This window comes from Neolamprologus multifasciatus, chromosome 23, assembly GCF_963576455.1.
Source record: "Neolamprologus multifasciatus chromosome 23, fNeoMul1.2, whole genome shotgun sequence".
Taxonomy (NCBI): domain Eukaryota; kingdom Metazoa; phylum Chordata; class Actinopteri; order Cichliformes; family Cichlidae; genus Neolamprologus; species Neolamprologus multifasciatus.
In genome coordinates, this window is record NC_140460.1 from 9,453,477 (window position 1) to 9,478,133 (window position 24,657).

Sequence of the window (24,657 nt, forward strand, 5' to 3'; positions counted from 1 at the left end):
CAGAAACAGACAAAAATAGTTTGTACAATTAAAAAAAACTTTAAAAATAAGTACAAAACAACCCTAACCCTACAACTTGTTACAACACTATTTACAACCAGTTGTGCAGTTAATATCCTCCACCTAGGTTTGCTTATTACAGAAGTCTACATCATTCACCACTTTATCACTCTGTAATCATACCGAGAGTGACGTGACTGAAGTTCAAACGAGTGGGAACTTCACCGATACACAGATGTTCTGACTTAGACACACACAGTATGTGATATTTCACATAGCGGTCAATAATTCCCCAACTATAAATCAATGAATTGTGTGCAGCTTGGGAGCCAGGGAGCTACTGTTGTTAGTTCTGATCTCATAATCGATTAATCTTCTAACTTTTTAACATTTGATTATATAATCAAATCCACCATAATAAGTGAAGGCCTAATTACAAAAATAATTTTATTACATCACTGAAGTAGAACGAAGGATTTCCTCTTTGGTTTTCTTCTTGTAACTACATTTTGGGGTTTCCGGGAATTTCTTTTTGCAGGAAAAATTCTACACTGCGTAACAACTGCTTGTGTTGTACACAATCTGTGTGTACAGCTGCAACATCAGGGATACAGGTAACTTTTGCTCTGTCAGCAGTCCAAGGGTTGTGTGTAACCACAGCAGACAGAAACCTTTACCCCCTATGTGCAAGTGCCAGACATTACTCCACTCCCATATGGGCACCTCCAGATTCTCAGCAGGAGGTGAAGAATGAGCAGAGGGGTACTACTGCCAAAACTGTGTGTGTGTGAGGGGAGGGGCGTGAGGGGGTGTCTGTCCGTCTGGTTTGCCCAACAAATATTTCAAGGCCAAGACATGTCAAGCGCTCTACAAGAGCAGCACAGGCTCCATCTGCCAAGCTGACCAGGTGGTCATAGGACATTTGTTGTTCATTACCAAGTTGCTGTTAAGTGAAGATCTTGCCACCAACGCTGCAGCACAAGCACTGACACATGATGGGAGTGAAAAATTCTCAGGCCATCTTGTTTCCATTAGTTTAAATTGATTCCTAAAGGTCTTTTTAATGACCATTGCAGAGTGGGCTTTTATCACCGCTTCCGCATAATGTCTAAAAGGCTAAGAGTTTCTTGGCATGAAATGCAGAAACAGAAAAAGAGGGGCATACAAAGGGCAGTGATGTCAAGCTTATGAAAGCCAGGAACAAGAGATGTTAAAGAGCCAAGATGTTAAACAAAATGTGCCAAACACACGAGTGAGCAATCTGATGCAGAAAATCTGAAGCTGTTAGTGTTATAAACTTTTTGTCCTAAGATTTATTTTACTGCACATTTCCTTTCAGTGTTTTCATGGACTGTGTGTTTTAAAGGTTTCTTCCAAATATTAAATGCTTATTGGTGGCACCAGTGGGTCTGTTTTCATCCTAAAAAAAATCTTGCGTTTACAGCTCTTCTGAAATTGCCAATTTCAACTGCTATCAAAGTAACTTACACTTACACTACAGAGTAAGTTAATGGCACGCACATTGCTTTTCACACTCCAAGCTCGAAAAAGTACCTGACTTTAGTAACCTGTAGAGCTCCCTGAGCAAAGAGCTCCATTAGATGTGTCCTGTAGCTTCTTATGGTTAACAGCGATCATTCCTCAGATGCAGTTGTTTCAGTTTAATATTTCTGATATCCTGATGAACAGCTCTCTTTACGTCATGTGGCATAATTATTTTAATCCAGGTCAGGACTCTGACTTGGCCATTCAAAAATATTAATTTCTTATTTTTTAACCACTAGTTGCTGATTTACTCAGGTGCTTTGAGTCCATGTCTTATTATTAACCACTCCTAATTTCCCAATTATAGACAGCTGTCCTGACATTATCCTGTCAAATGTGCTACATAAATTCGATTTAATTGTTCTCTTAGTAACAAAAAGACAATCATGCACCGAGGTAAGAAAGACACTCGAAATCTTGATGCTCCCTCTACCTGGTGTGAGAAGGGAACACTGTCACAGAAGAGTTGTTAAATAACCTGGTAATCTTCTACAAACATGAAATGTACTCCAATGTTTTATACTCAATGTTCAATACTTTCTTCATGGTATCCTTACATTAATACTACTTCCATTCAAATCTTTCTTATACTAGACACAAGTTGCAGGGACTCCTGCAGGTGTCTTGCTGTTATTCATGAGTTCTTTTTCAATTCTTACAGGATGGCACATTTTGTTCTATGTGAGATCTTATTAGGACGCCCATTATAAATGAGAGTCCTGAAATTCTTCCATCTGTAGTCAATTTGTCTCCTTGTGTATGGATGAATTGATGCGTATCCATGCTCAGCTTTCTGCGTCTCTAAAACACTTCATTTAAGCTCCATTGAAGGTTGTCATTTAGGCATGGTTCACACCAAGCACTTGCCTTCAAGCTTTATTGAAGTTATTTGTCCGTAACTTCAATTTGTATGTCTTTATTTATAGGGAGGGACATGTCTACAAACCTAAGTATGCACTGATGCACAATGACACACCTATCAGAACCATTGCGACACCAATTGCCACATCTTGTGTATAGATGAGCCTGACCGATTCACATTTTTCTCTAACAACTATAACTGACATGATGCTAATGATTTTTCAAATAATACAACGCTGACAATTTAAGTTTATTCCATCTTCTGACATTTTTTTTTACATGTCTAATCACAATGAGTGTATCAAGTTTGCCACAGGCCCATGTTATCTTAATGACCTTGTACTACCATATGACCCCATTAGAGCACTTTGCTCTCACACTGCAGGCCTACTTGTTGTTCCTAGAGTATTTAAAAGAAGAATGGGTGGGAGAGCCTTCAGTTTTCAGGTCCCTCTTCTGTGGAACCAGCTTCCAGTTTGGATTTGGGAGACAGACACTATCTCTACTTTTAAGATTAGGCTTAAAACTTCCCTTTTTGCTAAAGCATATAGTTAGGGCTGGACCAGGTGATCCTGAATCCTCCCTTAGTTATACTGCAATAGACGTAGCCTGCATTGAGTTTTTCCTTTCCAGTCACCTTTCTCACTCACAATGTGTTAATAGACCTCTCTGCATTGAATCGTACCTGCTATTAATCTGTCTTTCTTCCACAGCATGTCTTTATCCTGTCTTCCTTCTCTCACCCCAACCGGTCGCAGCAGATGGCCACCCCTCCCTGAGCCTGGGTCTGCCAGAGGTGTCTTCCTGTTAAAAGGGATTTTTTCCTTCCCACTGTCGCCAAAGTGCTTGCTCATAGGGGGTCAAATGATTGTTGGGTTTTTCTCTGTATCTATTATTGTACAATCTACTGTACAATATAAAAAAAATATTGGAACCTGAGAGGTTAGATGACTACACCGAAGCTACCCGTTGAGATACATCCACTAATTATGATAGTCTAAATTTCCGTGTGTCTCCTCGTACAGCGTTTCTTAAATTTAAAACAGAAACACAGGTTTATGAATAGCATGCCATTACCCTCCAGCAGTGCTAGGTCTTTAGCTTTACTTATGGGAATAGACCCAATCTGTGACACTGGTAATGCTAATGCGACCCCCCGTCACAAACTAGTTTCATTTTTTTTATATATATAATACTCAATTACATAATATTGAAATGTAGAAAATTCACTTGGCAGGTCAACCTCTAAAAGAAAATGAAGACTGGGAAGTAACAAGTAGGACATGCCAAAGTTTTACTTTCTGACATTAGAATAATGGCGTCACACAGGGACCTTGAGATGAGTTCTTGTCACACCAGAGCCTCATGACAGAGCTTACTCATCTGGAGTTGTTGTCTCACTCTCACTCTGAGACAAAAGGAAAACTTCCATTCTCGAGTTTCTATGGAAACGCCACACAGGAGGACTTTTTTTTAAAGCTATTTATGGGTCTCTTGACAGTGCAGTGAATCTTATGAAAGAGAGTCATTCAAACTCCAGACAGTATCCTACTCTGGGAGAGAGCGAAGATGGGGGCCCAGCATAGTGGCAAAGTAATGGAAGTAACCACCTTAAAGAAATGCTTTGAGAGTTTAGGGAAAATGCAGTTAGTTTTCTTGCCAAGGTTTAGATGAAATGATCAATGTCACCCTCATGTCTTGGCTCATCGCACAAGACTACAGCCAGTGGCCGGTTCTCATTGCTTTGCATAGAGACAGAACACAGGAAAGAAGCTAATCTAAGTAATAAGTCCTAGCTTTACAGTGGGTGTTTTTTAAAAAAAAAGAAAGAAAAAAAAAACTTAGGCTGGAAACTTCAACTAGCCTAGAAAAATAGTCTGTTTCCTTCCCACCCCCTTTAAAGCTCATGTTTTTGAACTGCACCAAAGAGTCAATTTTTCACCTTCTTTTTCAGAGTAACTACAGTACTCAGCATTGCAGAAAGTGTGACACTTAAAAAGTTTATCACCCTTTGTGGGAGTAAAGTTTAGGTAGCTGCTCTGCAAACAGCTGTAATTTTGAAAAACTGTAACATTTGTGACTAAATGAGATAAACTGTGTGTACTAATGACACTGGATTAGCCAGAAACAATTGTTCATATCCGGCTAAAAACTTGTGCCAGAATCAACATGCAGAAATCAGAATTCATAAAGTTCAAGTGGTATTTAGCGCTGGTGTGGCAGAAATCCTATATCTAAATGGCTGAATTTTGTATAGAAGGAAACGAGCAATAATCCATTCAAGCTTTCCAACAACTACAACAACTCACTGAGCTTGTTTGTTTCCCTCGCTACATACCAAATTGCTTCCCACACATTTGTCTACAGGCAAGAAAACACTCAGCAGTCTGGAGGCCAGATGGAGGCCTGGATCACATGTGAGAAGAACAGGAAGTTTTCAGAAGCCCTTGAAACTCTCCTCCTGTTCCTCCTCATGTTCTTCTCTGTTCCTAGGTCAGCAAACGCGTCTGTGGGTTTTTCTGAAATTTATTTACAGACACAATGTCTTTCATCCCACTACATGCAAATTACTAAACACATCTATGGAGTAACCACTCGCTGACCCCAAACAAAATACCGTTTACTGCCAGTTCCTGGCCCTCCTGTGTACATTTAGGGTTGGTGGGAATCTGGACACTAGAATATAATAATATTTTTTAGAGTTGAGGTACAAACTCCATAAGGATACCATGTGCAGCTCTAGGAACTATATCTCTGTATAAAGGTGGTGGTAATCACAGTGAGGTTGTAAAAACATTCAAAAAGATATTTCTGGCCCAAGTACACTTTGTAAGCTACAGATTAGTCATCAGAGAGAAAGCATTTCTGCAGTAAAGGGGTACGGATTTATAGTACGGTATATACACACAATGCACATCTGCCACACATACGGTTTTCATGAAGCTCTTACGCATGTGGGTAAAAGTGCTGGCTTTAAACAAAACAACTTGCACATGAACTGGCATGTCTCTCTGTGCAGCCTTTTGCATATGGGCTGATTTCTTTACCTGGCTGGCCTCATATGAGGGGTAGAGCCTGGTTCTGGGTGGCCCTGGGATCACCCAGTCTGCTTGTCTGATTTGAAACTGAAAGATCAGAACTCTTTAAGTCTGTGCCAGTTCATACACTGTGCTTAACACTGGCTCTCACAGGAACCCACTCAAATTTCAGAGCAGACAGAGTGAGGAAGCAAAATGTAAGCTAAAAAGAAACAGAGCGAGATCAAAGACTGAAAAGAAAATGAGGCAAAGAGAGGAAGAAATGCTTGCCCTCCTGAACCTATAATATAGCTTTGTGGCACAGACACACTGACATTTGGTCAGCAGGCTAATTTAGCAACGCAAAAACAACTGGGGCAAGAAATCACTGGGGCACACAACTGACGTGCCAAAAACAATAATTTGATAATGATTAGAACTGCTCAATGCAGCATTTTTCATGTTTTAAACACCTTTTAATTGTCAGCAGACTCCAACTTAAAAACTAAAGACTTTCCGAACCTCTGCTGCCTATAACAGCCTTGCCTCTGTTTGAAGGACTTGGGCTGGACTTTCTATGCACTCCTGTGTCCTCTGCTGCTGCTATTTTCAGGTCCCAGCCTGAACAGTGAGCAATACTAACTAATATTAACTCTAAAAATTGAGTCCACTAATCATAAACATCAAAAAATAACCGTCTTTCTAAGTAAAGACAAGCATGTTTGTACACAAGGCAACAGAGTCGTAGGGACTCCTGTGGGTCTTCATCTGGCTTGTGGGATCAACTAAAACCCTTAAATGCCATTCTCCTGGGGAATGTTTTTTAAAAATGTCTTTTTAAAATTACTACCCCAGCCAAGTTTATGAACTAGAAATCATCAGATGATCCAGTGTAGCTAAAATACAGATTAAAGCTTGCAGGCAGAGCATCACTTCCTCGCCCACTAACATTACCTCAAGCAAAAACTTCTGAATGAAAATGCTAGTGGACTAGCTTGAAAAATGATGTCACCTGCATACACGATCCTAAATTATCCACAATATCAGTACTGATTTTAGTAAACAGTAAAACATATAATGGCACAAACAAAAGCTCTGATTTCCAGATTACAGCTAAGAGCAGCATTGGTCAACTAGCTATCGGTAAATAGTTTTACATCATATTTGTAGGGTTTTTACATGTAGCCACTGTGAAATCATACATGCTTTGGTGTGTATTTTGTGTGTGTGTGTGTGGGGGGGGGGGGGGGGGGGGGGGGGGGGGGGGGGGGGGGGGGGGGGGGGGGGGGGGCATTTTTATGCCTTTACTGGATATTTGAGCAGTCAAGATAGACAGGAACGTGGGGAGAAAGAGAGGAGGACAGCATGCCGCAAGGAGCTGCAGGTCGGACTCAAACTTGCTTTGCTGCAGTCTGGCCATGTGGAATATGGTCACCTGCTCACCTCATGTAAGACTAATTTGTATACCTGAGAGCCAGTATAATAACAACAGTATGTATGATGGTCTCCCAGTCACTGTAGTGTTTTGTTAGCATAAACAAACCAACTGCAGTTTGTTTCACGGCCGCAGGTGTTTTTAGTTACAATGGTTTACTGGAAGTCGTGTATAGCTCCTTACAGTCTTGTAGAGCAGATCAAGCTGTCTGTCAAACAGTAACTAAATGTCTGCATGTTAGGAAAGTCCACGTAAGTTAATTACAGTATTACACAACCTCTGATTACACTGTAAAACTATTTAAACATTTTGTACTGAAACATTACAAGTCGTCTCCTGTAGACGCAATGATAACATTTTCTGAGAAAGCAACTCATTAATCAGCACATTAACTAGATTAAAACGAATCAACTCAATCAATAGTGAGATTTTGAGCTCACAGGCTTCTTTTGTCACGTATAGTAATAATTAATAACCTGGATTAGCACAGAGGAAGTCGACTTGTATCCAAGATACAGCAGGATTAGTTCGCAAATGTCACAGTATCTGTGTATTGAGTACTAGTCAATATGAGCTGAATACTAAGCATTTCCTCACATTACTCTCCACTGTGTTGGTGAAAGCATGCAGTGTCTGTAGCCTTTTGTTCTCTCAGTCATTCAGGGTGAGCCACCTGCTCTGCTCTGCTTCAGCTGACTTTAATTTACTCAGGGTGTTGCAAGGCAAAGGGAAATTTGACAAGAAGCTGGGCGACTGCCTTTCCTACTATAACCACTACTATCTTGTGTTCCAGTAACCTTTGTTTAATGTGTGCATGTTTCTCATATACCTGCTTATCTTTCAATTGCTCTGTTGTATGTCAGAGCAGTGGTCAACTGAAGAACATTTGCTTGCACTGGCTGGTATTTGTACGCCTCTACAGTGGACAAACAAAGCCAGGATATTGACACAGTCCTGGAAAAAGGCCAAGGCACAAACACTGCATCTGTTCTCTGAGTCAAGGAGCAGCACAGCAGTGATCATTTTTTGCTTTCTTAGCAAAGTGTGTGAGTGTATTTGGCCAGTCCACCCTAATTCAGTGCAGATGTAACGTGTAACTGCTAGCCTTCCTTCATGTGTCTGGCATCCCAAACTAACCAGAGAGCAAATCTGGGAAAAACTGTATATAGCTCAGCGTCCTCACTAGCATAAGCTGAATGTGTACTCCTGTGAATTTTAGATTTCTCCTCTTCTTCTTATCTGTGGACAATCCCTTAGCTCTTATTAAAGTTCAGTCTCTGCTAACTGGTTAGCCCTTCCTGTGTTTCCCTGCCAGGAGGTTGACCAGGAGCTGCTGTGGTGATCCTCAAGGTATTTCATACAGAATTTTATATCTCTGCTCTCCAGGGAGTCTCTCCTGGACTCCAACTCAACTAACAGTTACTACAGCTGCTTTATGCACTTCAACATGATAGAGTTGGGGTTCATCCATGGAATAAAGAACTAACTATAGAGGCAGCAGATTTTGGCGCACCCATTTCATCCCCTACTGCAACAAATCAGTTCAAGTGTGTGGGAAACAGTATTGCTTGACAAGGTCATTGCACTCTTTATTTAATAAGCTTGTGTCAGTCCTGAAGCTGTACAAGTACAAATTTAGTTTTAGTGATCAGCCACAACATTAAAACCACAGACAGGTAAAGACTGTAACACCGATTACCTCATTACAATGAAAGTTTGCTTCTGGAAACTCTGAGTCCCAACATTTTAAAAGGCACTGCAGATGAAGCAGACTCCCTTCAAGCAATGGCACGCCCTTAAAGCAGCAGGACAAAAATGCTCACGATGGACTCCGTTTTCTAGCCCCAGATTCACTGCCAGGCACCACCAGACCCCAAACATGTATTGCGTAGTGTATCGAAGCAGTTTTGACAGCACAAAGCAGAGCAAGTGGCGATAAATACTTATCTTCATTTTAAATATATAATAAAATAAGCATTAACAAGAAATTTCTTTTATAAGCATGTTGGTGACATTCCCTGCCCACATTTGCCATTAAGGGCAGACACATGGGCAGAGCTCATTAGACATTTGACGAGATTCACATTTCAAAAATCCCAGGTTGCTTTGGTGAATCATCTCACAGCAAGACAGTTGCTGGCTCTTCTGAAACTAATCAGGATGTCCAGATTCATAACTAATTGGCCTCTCGACATCATCAGCGTGAATTTCAGGGCCTCTCAGAAAGGAGAACAGAAAAGCAGACTGCTCGGCTCAAACTCGCACCAACATTTCAACATAACCGTCACATGTCTGTTTGTGTACTGCCTGCACACCTGTGTTTTTGTGGGTGTGTACCGTATAATGGGCCCTCATGGATCTAAATTCAGTCTGTGACTCATTAAAACAAACATTGCTCAGGTTGTGTCAGACCAGTCATAGAGTAGTTAGTGTGTGTGTGTGTGTGTGGTTGGGCTCAATGTACATTTGTCTCCAATCAGAAGAGTTATGATGGGGTACAAGTTGAAAGCAATTCTCAAGTCAGTGTTTGTGGTGGGATGTGAGTGCAGAAAGCATATAATGGATGAGTCTTGGTCAGATCTCTCTTCTATTCAAGTACCCTTCAATAATTAATCATGTGTTGTCAGCAAGTGAGACCTCACACACATGGAAAACACAGCCATCCAGTAGCCTAGTTTTGAATATTTTGAAAAACTTTCTTGCAAAATAAGTCACATAAGACTCCGTCCTAATCATCTGAACCAGAAAAGAGACGCAAGAGCTCAAAGAATCTATTCAATAAACAAATGATTAACCACAATGAGTTTTTTTAACCATCATCTTTCCTGGTTTAAGTCACTGAAAGCTTTTTTTTTTTTACATTACAGCAAAGATCTATAGAAGCTAGTCTTGTCAGGTGGTTAGTAATTCCACGACATGGTTATTTCATCTAACACGACCAAACTTCTAACGAATAAATATAGAGCCATAACTTAAATATTTTTAATTATATGAAACATAAAAGTTACATTTATAGTCAAATAAGTAAAAATAAGGAAATGAGGATTGTAAGTAAACCCCCCCCCCACAGCTTTTACTACTACTAAACATGGGCACTGTTGCACAACAGTAACCTGGATTTCACTTTTTCTGATTTAAGAAAAGAGCATCAACTATTACATTACCCAATATATCTTATTAGCCTGCTGTTCCTAATAACCATTATATTAAATGCATTTAAAAAAAAAAATAACAACAAAAAAAACCCACAATTTTCCTTAATTTGTGTTAAACTGACATCTGTCCACTTTTGTGCATCACTTACAGTGAGCTAAATTATTAATTCCTGTATGTACACGAGCTTAAAGAAGATTCAGTTCACCCTGGCTGATGCATTTACACACTCACTACTTTCTCTTCATGCTGGAAATGTAAAAATAACCTCCCTCATTTTCTCAGTCTTCATCTTCTCTTCCCGTTTGCAGAGGTGCACACAACCAGTTATCTTTTGTCTGTGCCCAAACAAAGCCAGAGTTATGGAAAGTGGCAAGTGCTACATGAATTACGTGTAGCAAGAGACATAATAAGCAAAGAACTTTAGTGGAACAATGAAATTGCCCAAATCCATCCTAAAAGGAGGTGGAACAATGATGCGGTGGTTAGCACTGTCGCTTGGGTTCCTGAATTCAAATGCACCTGCCAAATGGGGCTGTGTGGAGGATCTTTCTCAGTTTCGCTATAGACTGGCTCTTTGTGGAAAGGTAGGCAAACACTATTGTTCCACAAAAAAGATTGATATTCTTGAAACGTTGTCTTTTATGATATGTGGTTCGGGCTGTTTGTCAAATCCAACAAATCTGAAAACATCACCTGAGCCACTTATCACATTTTCATAGATTTTATGACTATTCAATTAGCTGTCACTGAAAATGTGTTAGATGCAGATCGTTTGTTAAATTAAAAGGCATTTTCATAAATCAAGATTTTATGCCCAGAGCTCTTAAAGTGATTAGCATGCAATTTGATTTTTCAAGACGTACACAATCCTGCAGTTCACTTTCCCTCAACATTTTAGTTTTACTTTGTGATCTAAATAACTTGTGACAAACTCAACTACAATCTTGTGCTTCGGGGAGTAGACTGTACTTTCCAAGCCTCTTCCGATTGCGATTACTGTTCACACTGCAAGTAAATGTGTTACAGCATCCAGCGGTGAAAAAGATGTGGCTGGACAGTTACATTTATCATTAACACTTCATCATCTGGATACCCAGTCCCTTCTCACTGCTGAGATGTCTCTCAGGGACAAATGCAGATTAACTGCACCGCTGCGCCTTGAAGAATAAACAGGAAACATTTCAGCACATACAAGAACACTAACATAGAAAATCAAGACCAGAAATCCTAAGCAGACATTTCAAATATTTGATGTACCTTTTCCCCCCACTTAGGAAATAAGCAAGGTGAGTCAGAGGCTGCTGCAGCTGCTTAAAAGGTGGGTTAAGAGCAAATAATAGCCCCAGGGTCAGAGGTCAAACAACTGAAAATGAAACTGAGCGAATCATGATTCTGCCTGAGGAATGGGAACTGAACACTTAACATGCCAGCAGTCAAACGGTCCATGGATGACCAATCCTGGCCCACCAAACACAACACAGGGTGAGAGGTGAAACTGTTATGTTAAGGTCAGCCAGGTATTAGAGGTGCCTCGGGAATACTTTGTGGTTAGGGGGGACTCCTGCCCTCAAACAGCTGACAAAACATCAAAAGGATAAATTATACTGAAAACAACTGTAAAACAATTTATTGTTACTTCATCACGCACAAGACAGACTAGATGACATTTTTATTTTGCTGACATAACCTGAATTATTGTGTGACAAGCACAACTGAGAGGATTGTAAAACAAAAAGCTGACAAGTTGTTGGTCCCCAAAACATTTTTCTAAGAGCCTTTACCCAGGCGGCCACTCGACCACACACATACTCACACACAACACAGGATCTAAAGAAAGGCTTTTGTTAGCTTCCACAGGTGTGACTGGGACTGAGGTAAAGAAGGTCGTGGATGCTTGTCTTAGTATCATCATGCTGACAGACATGCCAGGAGATGTGACAGACAAAAAAAACAGAAAAAAAAAAAAAAAAAAGAGGGCCACTGGCAACTGTGGCATTTTATGTTTGGAGGACCACCCAGAATCTAGTGTTAAAACAACATAAAAGAAAAACATCAACACACACTGTTTACAAAGCCTACACAATGAAATTAACCCTGTGAGGTCTGATGCTTCTTTTATTGCACTAATCTAAGAACTAAAAATGTAACTACATGTCACAGCAAAGCAGACCTCTGACTCTGACTGGTCTGTTTCTGAGCAATTTTAAGTGTAAACACATTATTGACTTGTCGAAGGACACTGACGGACATGCTGTTTTTCCTCATTTTTTGGCTGTGACACTATATAGACTCTGGGTCCTTCCTGTGATTTAATAAACGTGACTTCTTCAAAATGTGTTTGCTTCAAGTGCAACATGAACAGCTTAGTTTTACTTACACGGGCGCACACACAGCAGGGATTCAACACATTAAGGCTTAAGGCATTGTCAACGATTGGTACCCTGACCTTATGCTATAAGGAAAAAAAACTTCTGTATTTTGAAAACTGTTTTTGTAATTCTTCATAATCTTGGGGGTGATGTGTGTTTTAAAATAAGATTTACCACAACATGGCTGCGCAGTCTAGTCTGTAAGTGCTACGTAAGGCTTTGATCAGTTGTTTTTTCCATGTAATAGAAAAATAAATTTGCTATTAAATTTGTTTCTCATCTGCACTTTTTTCTTCATTTGGTTTTTTCCCCTCTTTGAAGTGAACTCACTGTCACCTCATTTTCATTATCAAGGTTATTATAAAGCAAGCATTCAAGCAATCAATACACAGTCAGTGACACAAAAGTCTTTTTGAAGGTTTTTTTGCTTAGCTTAGATTGCCACAGTCGCTCTGAACCAAATCTCTATCAAGGTTTTTTTTTCTGCATAGAAAAGATTCTGATCACCCCATTATTTAAAAAGGTGATCCAGAGGTGGGAAATCAGCAGCACTCAAGTAAATGAAGACCCCGTAAATAAAGTTGGCCAAAGGAAAATATTTAACAAAGCATAAAAGACGTTTCCACTTATCAAATGATCAAAATTGTTAAATAAGGCTAGAGTCTCATTATCTTTACTGTAAGATCCCCTAAAGATGCACTGTGATTCAGGAAAAACCCTGCCTTTGCAAATGGAAGCCAGCACAGGCTATATATTCCACACACCACAAATCAAAAACTATTTAAATCTTTTTCAAAATATGTATTTTGTTTTTCTTCAAAACTCAGGGTTTGGGTAGTTCAGGTAATCAGATCTCACAAGATGAAATGTAATAAGCAATTTATAAAGGTAGCCCAAAGAAAATGATGGACACATCTCCTGCATGTGGTATAAACCTGACAGTGCCTTGGAACAAAATATTACCACTTAAATAAAGTCTGCCTGGAGGCTTTCAGGTGCAGAAGCACATCACTGCATGCCTGATTATCAACAGAACTACACACCTTAGTTACTGTGAAAGACACAGACTTGTAACCACAATAACCACATAAACCTTAAAGAGGTGATGTCTCACAACGCAAACACGCAGACGATGCACATAAAATGCATGTTGATGCTTTAAGGTGTACTGAAAAGGGTAAATGTGAGCTGGCAAGCAGGACGAGACCCAACAAGCCCAATGTTTAGAGGAGAAACAGTGACCTACAAGTGCTCATGACATTCCTCAGAGACACACCGACACAAAACATCCCCGCCTGTCTGGGAAAATACTCCGAACAAAAGTCTTTTCCTCTAAGCGTCTCGACTAAAAATCTTGATGAACTAAAAACCACAAAAGGCAGGCGTACACCTTTGTCTCATTGTCGTCTACCCTACAATGAAGATGCTTCAGATGCACCTTAATCTCACTTGATTCCATCTTTTTTTGCTTCTCCCTGCGTATTATGCAACCCCACACATTCTTATTCACTGCATGTGTTCCAAAACATAGGTAGGAATCTGAAAATTGCCAAAAATGATGATTACGGTTATTATTATGAGCATGTTTGCCTATGACATCAGTAATGTGATAAACTGGCAAGCTGCCCAGGTTCCCGTCTTTATGTAGAAGGCATGATAGGATAGCCTTCATTCCTCTGTGAGACTGTGGATTAGTGTATTTACTATCCATCTACTACCAGGATTTAAAATGTACAAATCTTTACTTTGAGGAGGATGCATTCTGCTCATTTACAGCTCCATCTTTATATTTGTGGACTTTACTAGACTAGCTTTGCAGTCTAAACACAATTCTTAATATTGTGTTTTTTTAAATTGTGCATCTGCTCATCTTCAGAGAAAAGAAAACAGATATTTTTAGACATTTCTTACAAGGTATCTGTGAAATATTTTTCCCCAAAGAACCCTCCCCCCAGCAACTGTGACCTTTTTAAGTTTGACGGACCACCCAAAACCTAGTGTTAAAACAACATAAAAGAAACAAATTAACACACTTCTTACAAAACCTACACAATGAAACTAACCCTCTGAGACCAGTGTTAAATCTAAGAACATAAAAATGGAACTACATGTTGCAGCAAAGCAGACCTCCATGACAGCGATCGGTCTGTTTGACAGCAATATTAAGTGTTAACGAACAAGGATGTCTAGAGCTGGTTAGAAGGTTTAGCTTAGTGGTACAATTTAATGCCACAGTGGATTCATGTAGCGCTACATGCTATAACACTAACTGCTGGATATGTGGTGGTACAGACATGAAAGTGGAGCCTCATCATGTGCAATTATGTAAAAAGGAGGTGAGGAGGACAGACAGAGACAGCAGGGAGTATATTTTCCCCTTCCAGCAACAAGACACGGTAACATGTAGGGAATCCCAGTGGACAACCCTCAGCTGAGCAGTAGCAACAGTGTTAGTTCCTAAATCTTTCCTGGTTATGACTACTCAGTGTTGAAACCACAATTTCTAAACGCAAAAAACTTGACTTATAAAATTGGAGCATCTGTTAAACTTGTAATTTTGTTACTCATGAGGCTTCTCGAACTGAAAGTTTTGAGAAAATATATAATACAAGAACCGGTCCATTTACCATGGTTATCTGGAGCTGTTTTTCTATATGGTAAAGTTAACAGGAACAGTAGGTTTATAAAGGTTAACAAAATACATTAGCTGAAGGGTTGTAGCTTTTGTATGTTAAAAAATGTCCATAGCCTTCTTGGGTCTTTCAATACGTCATAAAAACTATAATAAACTGAACATTGAGAGCAAGCTGAATCCTGAACAAACACAAAGCTAATGTTTAATATGAGCATCCATCTTTGTAGCAGTGCAAAGAGGACAAGTATAAAAACTATAAAAAATATGAAGAGCATTAGATGAGCATTAAAAGATACACAGTGGGAACCAGAGATGAAGACACACTGATTACTTCACTAGATAGCAACTGTTTGTTTCCTAGGAATGAAAGTCAGCAGTCAAAAGTAATTCAATTCAATTTATATAACGCCAAATCCCAAAGTCCTAACAGAGCACTTTACATAGGAAGGTCAAGACCTTAAAACATCATAAACAGACCCAAAAATTCCCTTTCAGAAAGCACTTTTGAGACAGGGAGTAAAAGAACGGCGAGCAGAGCCGACTCAGTGTCTAATAAACTCTAATCTCATTAGACCTTTAACAGGCTTCAGCACAGATTTAGACAGTGAGCAGGGAGGAGGAGGTACATGGAAGAAATATAGCAAAAAAGAAAAAAAAAAACTCAGCTGGTGTCAGTGGCTCATAAGAGAAAATTACAGGTGGCTCTAAAATCCCGGCATGCACTGTCCAGAAGGTTGCAACTACTTGCAGACCTGCGTGGGAAATATAGAGGAGGCGAGAGAAAAGTGTGAGCGTGTTGAGAGAGCTGGAATGAACAGACCAAAGCCCTCTTGAAAAATTCCCAGTGGAAAGCAGTAAGTATGTGTTTGCAGTATGTGGGCAGCGTGAGGGTGTAATGAAGGGGTTCAGCCGCGCAGGCAGAGGTCAGCCAGCCGGCCAAGAGGAAAGGCCTCAACAACAATATGATGTCATCAAAGACCGCCAGCGTGACTCATCGACCTCAGACGAGGGAGGTGCACAGGAATTTTAATGACATCCTTCTACATAAGGAACCCATAAACAGCATTCTTTTTCTCTGAAGAAATAAATCCACTACAAAAGAGACAGAACACGCCACAACTTTATTACAAAAATAACTGAGGAACAAAAACGCTTTCCAATGTCCTGTGGGTACCTAGATATTAGACAACTTCCTTCAATCAGCTGAAAATAATACTAAATTAGAAGGCTGCGCTTTGCTTCCTGTGTGTTTAGAATTAATCCTTGAGGACAATATGAGATAACGCCAGGAAGAAAAGGCTATCAAACACACCAGGCCTATAAAAAGGAAAAAGCAGCCCTCATTACCAAAGAAGAGACAACGACCTAATTACATCCCAAAAAGGTCAGGAAAGTATATTGTTTCACTTCACATCAGCTAATCATATAATGACACGCACACACACACACACTCATAAAGAAAAACACTCAAATCCTTCATAGCGTACAAAAGATACAAGCATCATTTGTACGTATTTTCCTCCTAAATGTAGCCTCCCAACTGTAGTTAATGCAGAGTGGAGAATTGAATTAAAAATTAACTCTGACAGTTTTATGACAAAGGCAGAAATTATCATGAAAGACAGTCTATTTTTATACTCTCAGTGCAGGCTCAACTCTCCAGAGAGAGACAATGATAGCTGAAGATATTCACTAAAAACTCTCTCCGATTCTTCCCCTCTCTCCTTCCTTTGCTCTGACCCAACTGCTATGACACCTGAACCCTGACCTTTGACTTCCAGACAGATCCAATAGCTTTACTCGCTCTCATGCATAAAACAAAACAAAACAAAAACATAGGAGTTATCTGTTCTCAATCCGCATGAACAAAATACTATGTTATACGAGTCAACGAGCGAGAAAGGCAGACAAAACACTCATGTAACGGAGCACCACGGAGGTGAGTCATCAACCTGACTGCGAGGGCCTAGACAACCACAGAGCTACATTCAAGACAAGCCTTTTCAATCCTCTCATCAAAGAAATGCCAGGCTCCCGTGTCAAACAACTGCTGCAACCCTGGAGATGATAAGAGGAGGGGCAGAAAACCGAAACATTTGTCCCATTTGGTCCTAACGCCTTCACTTAACACTCATCAGTTTCTGTTACTGGTGGCCTTTCCGTTCATGCGCGCGCACTCACACACACAGACACTCTCTACATGTGTCGGTCAGTCACTAGGATCAGACGCGACCCGAAACAAAACCCTGTTGTGCATCTGTCAGGCAGTCCCCAGTCAGAGCCATTCTCTGGCCATATAAGAATTGGAGGTGGAGCTCTCCCTCAGAGGAATGGCACAAGAGCCGCATCAAGCCTTGAAAGACCTCCCCCCCCCAAAAAAAAAAAAAAGAAAAAAAAGAAGTGGGACTGAGGGTGTCACCCGGGGGCAGTGAGGCAGCTCAGTCCCCAAGGAGCACCGGCCAGAGATCAGTGAGAGCTTTGATCTCTGGCTTTTATGTTGTGAAAATGTTACACCTGCACTGCCATGTCTTTTCTTGTTCTCTGTTATCAGCACAGAGCCTTAGGAGAGCAGACTTGAGAGAGGTCATTAGTCAATAGTATGACACTGTGAAAAATCTATAGAAGTGCTCAGAAAATAGAAAACCATATTCACAGATGACATGGGCAGCATACCCTCAAAGGGGAATCAGTGTATTAGTTTCGAATGACCATTTCTCGCTCTCCCCCTTTTTTTTGGTAACAAACAGGCTTTTCAGCACTGAGGGGAAATTCCAAAAAGCACAAACAGCTTTGAAATGAGCACAAAAGCTCTGAAGTGATACTTTGGCAAATGAGGCGGGTCCCCCAGTAGCAATTTACAGCAAGGCCTCTGATCTTCATACCTGCATGGCTCGGCAGCTACATTATCAGAGCTTTGACATTCCAGTGATTCTACACAAGACCCTGACATCTTTTCATCTACCCAATCCTCCCTTCGTGGAGACCAGAGCTGTTCAAAGAGGGGCCCACGGGTCTGTCATGGGTGTATTTACAGCATGAAATGTAAAGAATCTAAAGAGAATTTGTTAATTAAAACATATTTAAAAACACACATCACATGTCATTTTATAGTAAATAGGCCTGGGCAGCTTAGAGAAAAGCATAAATAGCATAAATCACAACACATCATGAAGAAAAATTGCATTTTTTTATTTCCCGCTGGATTCTACGAGTGCGAAGGAAAGGGCTGCACAAACTTGTTAAGGAGGCACAGTTATGCTGTTTTACGTTAATTGAGAAATAAATACCATGTGTCCACTGTGACAGTGAATAGGGATGTGCTGATCTGATATTGCATATCAGTGACAACACACCAGATCTGTTTTTTATGACACTTTGAGTCAGCAGAAGCAGAGGCATTACAGCGTGCAGGAAGTTTACAACAAAGGATAAAAAGGTTGGAAGTATATTCCAGTATATATTCTTACACCGACAGACTTTCTGTCAGCTCTTTCTCGCTCTCTTCAGGTTTAGTGTAACTCTTGCTGGGAAGCTTTTGCTAAACTTACAATGACATAATACACTGTTGTCAACTCTGTCATTTAATTTCACCTGTCTTTTGACAGCTCTGCTCCACAGATGATGTGTGTTTGTGTGTGAGGAGCAGCAAGGATGACCACTTAGACTGAGAGTGTGTAAAGGAGAAACTAGCACAACTATGAATGACAGCAGTATGAAGCAGCTTAATGACTCTTAACACCAACCTTAAATGTGACCAGTGAAAATAAATTAGGTGAATAACGTGACCATATTTATAAAAAATTTATTTATCTTGGTCCCTTTCTCATTTATCATTTTACTAATCAACACCAACACTTTTACAAGGTTATTACAAAGTAACGTGTAAGTCAAGCTAATGCTCCCCTACAGGTAAAAGATTAATTTCCGCCATCTTCCTCAGAGTGAGAACTTTAGCTAATTAAATTAACGCAGGTATCTGATGATTATCTGATGCAGATACCTCAGCATTGTATCGGAACTGAAATGAGTAAAATGTGCACTTGCTTTAAAATAAACAGTCTGTAGCCATCAAATGTAGTTTAAGAAGGTGGTGGTGAAAGTCTGCTCAACTGTAGGCAGAACGTTTTGCTGACTTTGAGGACTTCACAACAGCAACCAGACTGCACCGCCAAAATGAGGGTGAGGGGATTGTCTGAGAGTAAACTGATTGCACTGCTGTCTGGGGCAGTCAAATAAATAAAATACATTTTAAAATATACTTGGATAGCCATCCATAGACCTGGGCAGCCCACCCAAATAAAGTCTATGAGCAAGTTTCCTCGTCATAGATAATCCTAGTCCTAGACTAAAAGGAAAAATTCAATGAAGATCCCCATAGAGTAAAGAATTTAGTCTAGGATTAGGTATAATCCATGTCTGGAAATCTGCATGTCAAACACTGAATATGGCATGACACAACAACACATGCCATCTTAGGTTGAACAGCTTATTTTGCCCTTAAAAATAAAACCCATTATTAAACTCATGTTTTCTTAGGCTTAGAGATTGAGAAACAAATGTTGTGTGTTGTTTTCACTCTTTCACCGTCATCTGTGTCTCATCAGTGTATCTAAATAAAACTACTGAAACACAGACTCCAAGTCTTTCACAATTTTCTTTCTGCTCTAAATACACTTTACAAGTCCCCTCAGTGTTGCAGATAAAACAACCACCCTGTAGATCCACCCTGAATTTCACAAGCAACACTGCAGCAGGGATTGCAAGAGCAAGGCTGTCTGTGGCATATGACAATGTCAGCAACTAAGAAAGGCCTGCAAGCTCTTCTTACGGAGTAAGTCCATCTACTGTTGGCATAGAGTGCAGGATCATTTGGTGGCTTAACTATTAACTGCTCTCAATCACTGCCTTCAGTAATGTTGGGCTGCTAGTCAACTGGCTTTGGGATCACCATGATAACCGTTAATCCGCAGCAAGGATTAGAGAGCTAGTAATGCAACATGCTGTTTTTAATCCACACAGATTTTCTCTGTTTTGTTTCAGCTTGACCATAACAATGGGAAACACAGATATGTACTCACTGAGCCATGCTCAGGTAGTTAATATACTAACCCGGACGAGGGTGCTCTTAGCCTGAGCTCGCTGGGGTTGTGCTCCCGGGGTGCCCTGGTCCCGGGATCCACTTCCATGTGCCCTGGCCATGGCTCCAGATGTACCATTTGTGCAGACTGCCGCCCCAGGGCCAACCCTCCGTGGCCTCTGCTTGATTCCATCCAAGAGCCGCACAAGTAGGATGTTGCTGGGAAGTTCATCCACGGCACACTCCACCAACGTCCGGCACTCTGGGCAGCGCAACTCCCCGCGTGAGCCAAGGATACCTTGGAGGCAACGCCGGCAGAAGGTGTGCTGACAAGGAAGAACCTTTGCCGAGGCATCTAGCCGCTCGAGACAAACGGGGCACTCGAGCAAATCCAACAACACGGACTCGTCCATTCTCTGTGTGTTCTGCCTTTAATTCAGCAGAAAAACATGATGCTGATAAGGTTTTTGTTTGGAAGCACATCAAGTACTGTCACGTCACTCCCATGCCTCGGCTATTGCCATGGCACCTGCATCAGCTGTAAAAAACAAAAAACAAAACAATAATAATAAAAAAAAGGAAAAAAGAAAAAGGTCAAGACATTCATATTTATCAACTGTATACACTAGAAATAGGTCATGGCATACATATTTAACAGGCATCAGATGGCTGTAACAACTCTAACAATCACGAGATAATGACTTAAATTTTAACACAAACATCCACAAAGTTTGTCACGTAGTTCTCAGTGAATATTGATTCAAAGTACTTTTTACTGGGAATGCAAACTCCTACTATGAACTGAACTGTGGTTTTGGAAACCCCTTACATTCTTACATATGGCTGAAGCTGTATTGTGTTGCTTCATAATTTGAGCATCAAGCCATGACGAACCAAAACCAGTTCCAAAAAAGTCCAGTCCACTGGTATTGCATTCATCCAAGCTTATCACTTCTGACAGCTGCACACTGCAGAGCAGTGAAGTCAAACTCAGCGCAGCAGAGCTTCTGCACACCTGAGAATTTCAAGTCCTTTTTCTACTTTCTATAAACAATGTGTTCAGATTTGGAAAAGATAAAGCAGCTGGAAATTTGTGTGCTTACTTTGTTTCTGCACACAGAAAACTGATCATGGATCAATAAGGATCAATAGGAAGAATGGATAACAGCACTGATTCCAATAAAATGCCATCCATCTTACAGGACTGGTCTCCAGCAGCTCATGTCTCTTATATTGAGAATTATATCATGTCTATAACAGTGTTCTTAGTAAAGCCAAAGAGGACAACTGTATCAAATTCCCGTTTCTTCTGATAAGAACCTTAGTGTCTCTAATAGCAACTGCAAATCAAACGACCTATTTTAAAGGCTATTTATACGCAATGCAAGTTTACCAAGGTTACTGCATGTAAGGATGAAGATGTCTCCATTTAGAGCATACTAAACACTTCTGTTTACTGCACACTTGAAGGCAAAGTATCGAAAAACAAGCCTACGGAGACTTCAAATGGATTATAATGAGATTATTACGGAGGAGACCTCGATTTTTTAGAGCAACAGAAATGTTTGTGGCTCCAGGAGTCAATACTTTAAAGCTGTTTTAAGAAACCTCATGCATAAATTTATCAGCGAGCTTAGTGCCTCTGAAAATGAAATCATGGTGGGCTTATAAAGTCTAAGATTTAGTACCAATCCAAGGCATGGAGACACTGCTGCATGTGTCTTTCTATAAGAGATCTACACTCTATTTTTTCCGTGTTTTTAAAATGGGGTTTCTTCGTTTTGTTTTATATCTGCACTGTAATGCAGAAGGAATTGCCGCACTAAAACCTAAAATGCATAAGAGAATTGTTGCTAAATCTCGCAAAAACATTAAAAGGAAAAAAGAACAGTTTTAAGGTCTATCATTAGATTACCTAGCGGGGGACAGGAGGCCAAGTTAATCTCATTTACTCGACAGCGGATAATTACACCTGGCAAGTGTGATCTTGGATCCTCGGACCCTTTAAACTGACTGTACGGTTAACACCGCCGAGCCAGACACAAAAAAAGAGAAACCTGCAGCAGCGGTGAAGCACTGAAGTGCAGTGATTTGTGTTTAAAGAGCGGAATGATGCAGGAGGATTCACACACGACTAAGTAAACCTGGTTTAAAAAAAAAAAAACAAATCCTAATAACACAACAAACTTTAATTATTAATCCTCTTTTTTTTTTAATGACAAAATCTTACGCTTATACCGCAACATTGTAACAAAAAACGAAAACATTACATAACGACGCTAAACAGTAACTAATTATTCTTACGCTACTTTCTTTCGAGGTGGATTATTCTCGAACTGAACTACAAAAAAGCAAATTAAACTAAGTTTGTTAGCAAGTATCGCTTCATAACAAGGAGGCTGCTTTAACGTCGTCCCCCCTTAAAAAATACCCAACAAACAGTTAAGTTTGCGCACTTGGAAAATAAAGAGTTTTAACAACTTTAGGACACAAACAAATATATTTATACCACTCCTAAGTACTTCAACTACTATTATTATGTAAGTCAGCTTACCTCTTCCAGAACAGGACTCCTCCTCTTGTTGCTCTGTATCTCCCGTAATTTTTTTTTTTTGCCTTGCTAGTTAGCAAGCCTTCTCAGATATCTACAAACCACTTCTCTGTGAGTATTCAGCAGGCAAATGCTGCCGTTTTTACCCAGACAGGTTTTGTTTAGAGGCGCACACCGCGCAGGAATCGCAGACCTCTATCAGATAGTGGAGTAAAACCTGACATGAGAAACACAATACAAGAGAGACAACGGAACTCCAGCCTCACCGAGCGCCATGCTGGTACTTCTGCTCTGCGGGACTGCTGCTGGAACAAGCCGAGAGGGGGAGGGAGTGAAGTGGCCTTCCGGTGCTGTCGGAAATGGGAACATTATGGAGGCTCAATGCACAATAAAAGTAGATGGAAGTAGGAAAATACACATCTTAAAGGTGATATAGCCGATATATAACTGGGAAAAAGTATTCCCATTAAGGTGACCAGATTCCAACAAAATTTAAAGCCAGGAGCTTTTGCAGGATTTCTTTTTCCACTGAAGGGACCAATAACGAGGCAGGGGCGTGATAATTCTACAAACTGTCAGGGCAAAAATTCCCAGGGGGCCCCTTCATCCAGCCTTCACTGCCATTACTTTATAAATATTCTGAGAACAGCAAAAAACGAAATGAAAAAAAAAAACAGTCTGTGAATGTAACTCTGTTACGGCACAGCTGCCAGAGTCAGACAGCAAAGCAAGGTAAGCTTTAGGCAGCATTTAGGTGCTAGATTTCTCCACTCTCTCTTTTTCTTCTTTCTTTTTCACTTTCAAAACAATAACTTCTTTTCATTTTCACTTAGTGACTGTCATTGCTTTCATAAGGTTTGTTTAAACAGAATTGTTATTGCCACTTACAGGGACTCGGGTGTGCCCCCTCAGGGAGGTTAGGAATCTCAGACTATCACTGCAAACCTTTCACTACTGGCCTGGTGCCCAAAACAACAAGCAAGCCTTGCATTGCTTGGTTGCCTTTTAGCACATCCTGAGTTATCCTCTTTCATGAAACTTAAACTTACAAAATTTACTACAGTATTTAGGGGTTTATTTAACTTTTATTTGACTTTTACCAAAAATACATTGAGTTAGATTAGAAAAGCACTATATAGCTACCAGTATTTTTGTAGAAAGCATGGATAGATTATCAGGCTAAAAAAATATTAAAAAATAAACTTAAAATAAGTAGATTAATGCAGCATGCATGATCAAAAATTATGATTCTTTAAAATGTACATCACTCCAGCGTTGCAGCTGGATTCAAAAGATTCAGCAAATAACATTAAAAAAAAGATAACTAAAGCTTTAAAACAATTGTAATGAAGTGTAATGAAGTACACCATTTAGAAGCAGAAGTAGATAGTGATGTAAATTGCCTCATATAACTAATTTTATACCGCTATTTGTGTTTTAATATCACGTTTCTAACAATCATCTGCTGCTTCAGGATTACTACAACGTAAGTGGTAAATTTCCGAGGTGCACTAGAAGGCAGCACCACTCGTTATCAAAAGGGCGTGAACTGAATCGTATAATGAGCTGTAATGATGTGTCAAAAAGCAGCATCTTTTCCCAGACAGAGTGCATAATAACTCCTTTTTTCATTTCACCCCCTTTCACCCCTGTGGGCATGTTTGGCTGAAAGTCGAGTTTAATCGCATAACATCTTAAATTATACCAAAATATGTTGTTGTTTTTCTGTTCAGTTACAATTTTCCAACATTAGGAACCCCTGTTCTGTCATGCAGCAATAACGGGTGAAACACTTTTACCTTTCTTTTGGCTAAGGGATGTCTGGAGAGTTATACAGGGACATCTACTGGTTGCGTTTTCACTATTTTCAAGTAGATCCAACCAGATTTATCCAACTCCTTTTACTTCAGGAGCACATACAATCCACTTTGATCTCAATTGGTCAGCATAAATATGAAAAGCCCTGCTCCTCTGAATGTCTAATATCTTTAAAAATGTGAAGAAATATTCT

The 24,657-nt window shown here is 40.1% G+C and overlaps 1 protein-coding gene and 2 long non-coding RNA genes across 3 annotated transcripts in view; all 3 read right to left on the reverse strand.

Annotated features, from left to right (window-relative positions):
- The window catches only part of sh3rf1 (SH3 domain containing ring finger 1), a 52,514-nt gene extending 29,551 nt beyond the window's left edge, over positions 1-22,963 (reverse strand). Inside the window, exons 1-2 of the mRNA XM_085150337.1 lie at positions 22,650-22,963; positions 20,128-20,633 (exon numbers count right to left, since the gene is read on the reverse strand). Coding sequence (XP_085006463.1) covers positions 20,128-20,508 — 381 coding nt within the window. The 5' untranslated portion in view covers positions 20,509-20,633; positions 22,650-22,963. The remainder of the gene's footprint in view (positions 1-20,127; positions 20,634-22,649) is intronic.
- Positions 4,226-5,035, reverse strand: LOC146491020 (uncharacterized). The gene is made up of 2 exons (XR_014872240.1): positions 4,536-5,035; positions 4,226-4,500 (listed from the first exon to the last, which is right to left on the reverse strand). It is a non-coding gene; the product is annotated as an uncharacterized LOC146491020 (long non-coding RNA).
- LOC146491021 (uncharacterized) lies at positions 6,709-20,102 on the reverse strand. Its single transcript, XR_014872239.1, has 2 exons — positions 14,378-20,102; positions 6,709-12,036 (listed from the first exon to the last, which is right to left on the reverse strand). It is a non-coding gene; the product is annotated as an uncharacterized LOC146491021 (long non-coding RNA).
- Positions 22,964-24,657: the final 1,694 nt, after the last annotated feature.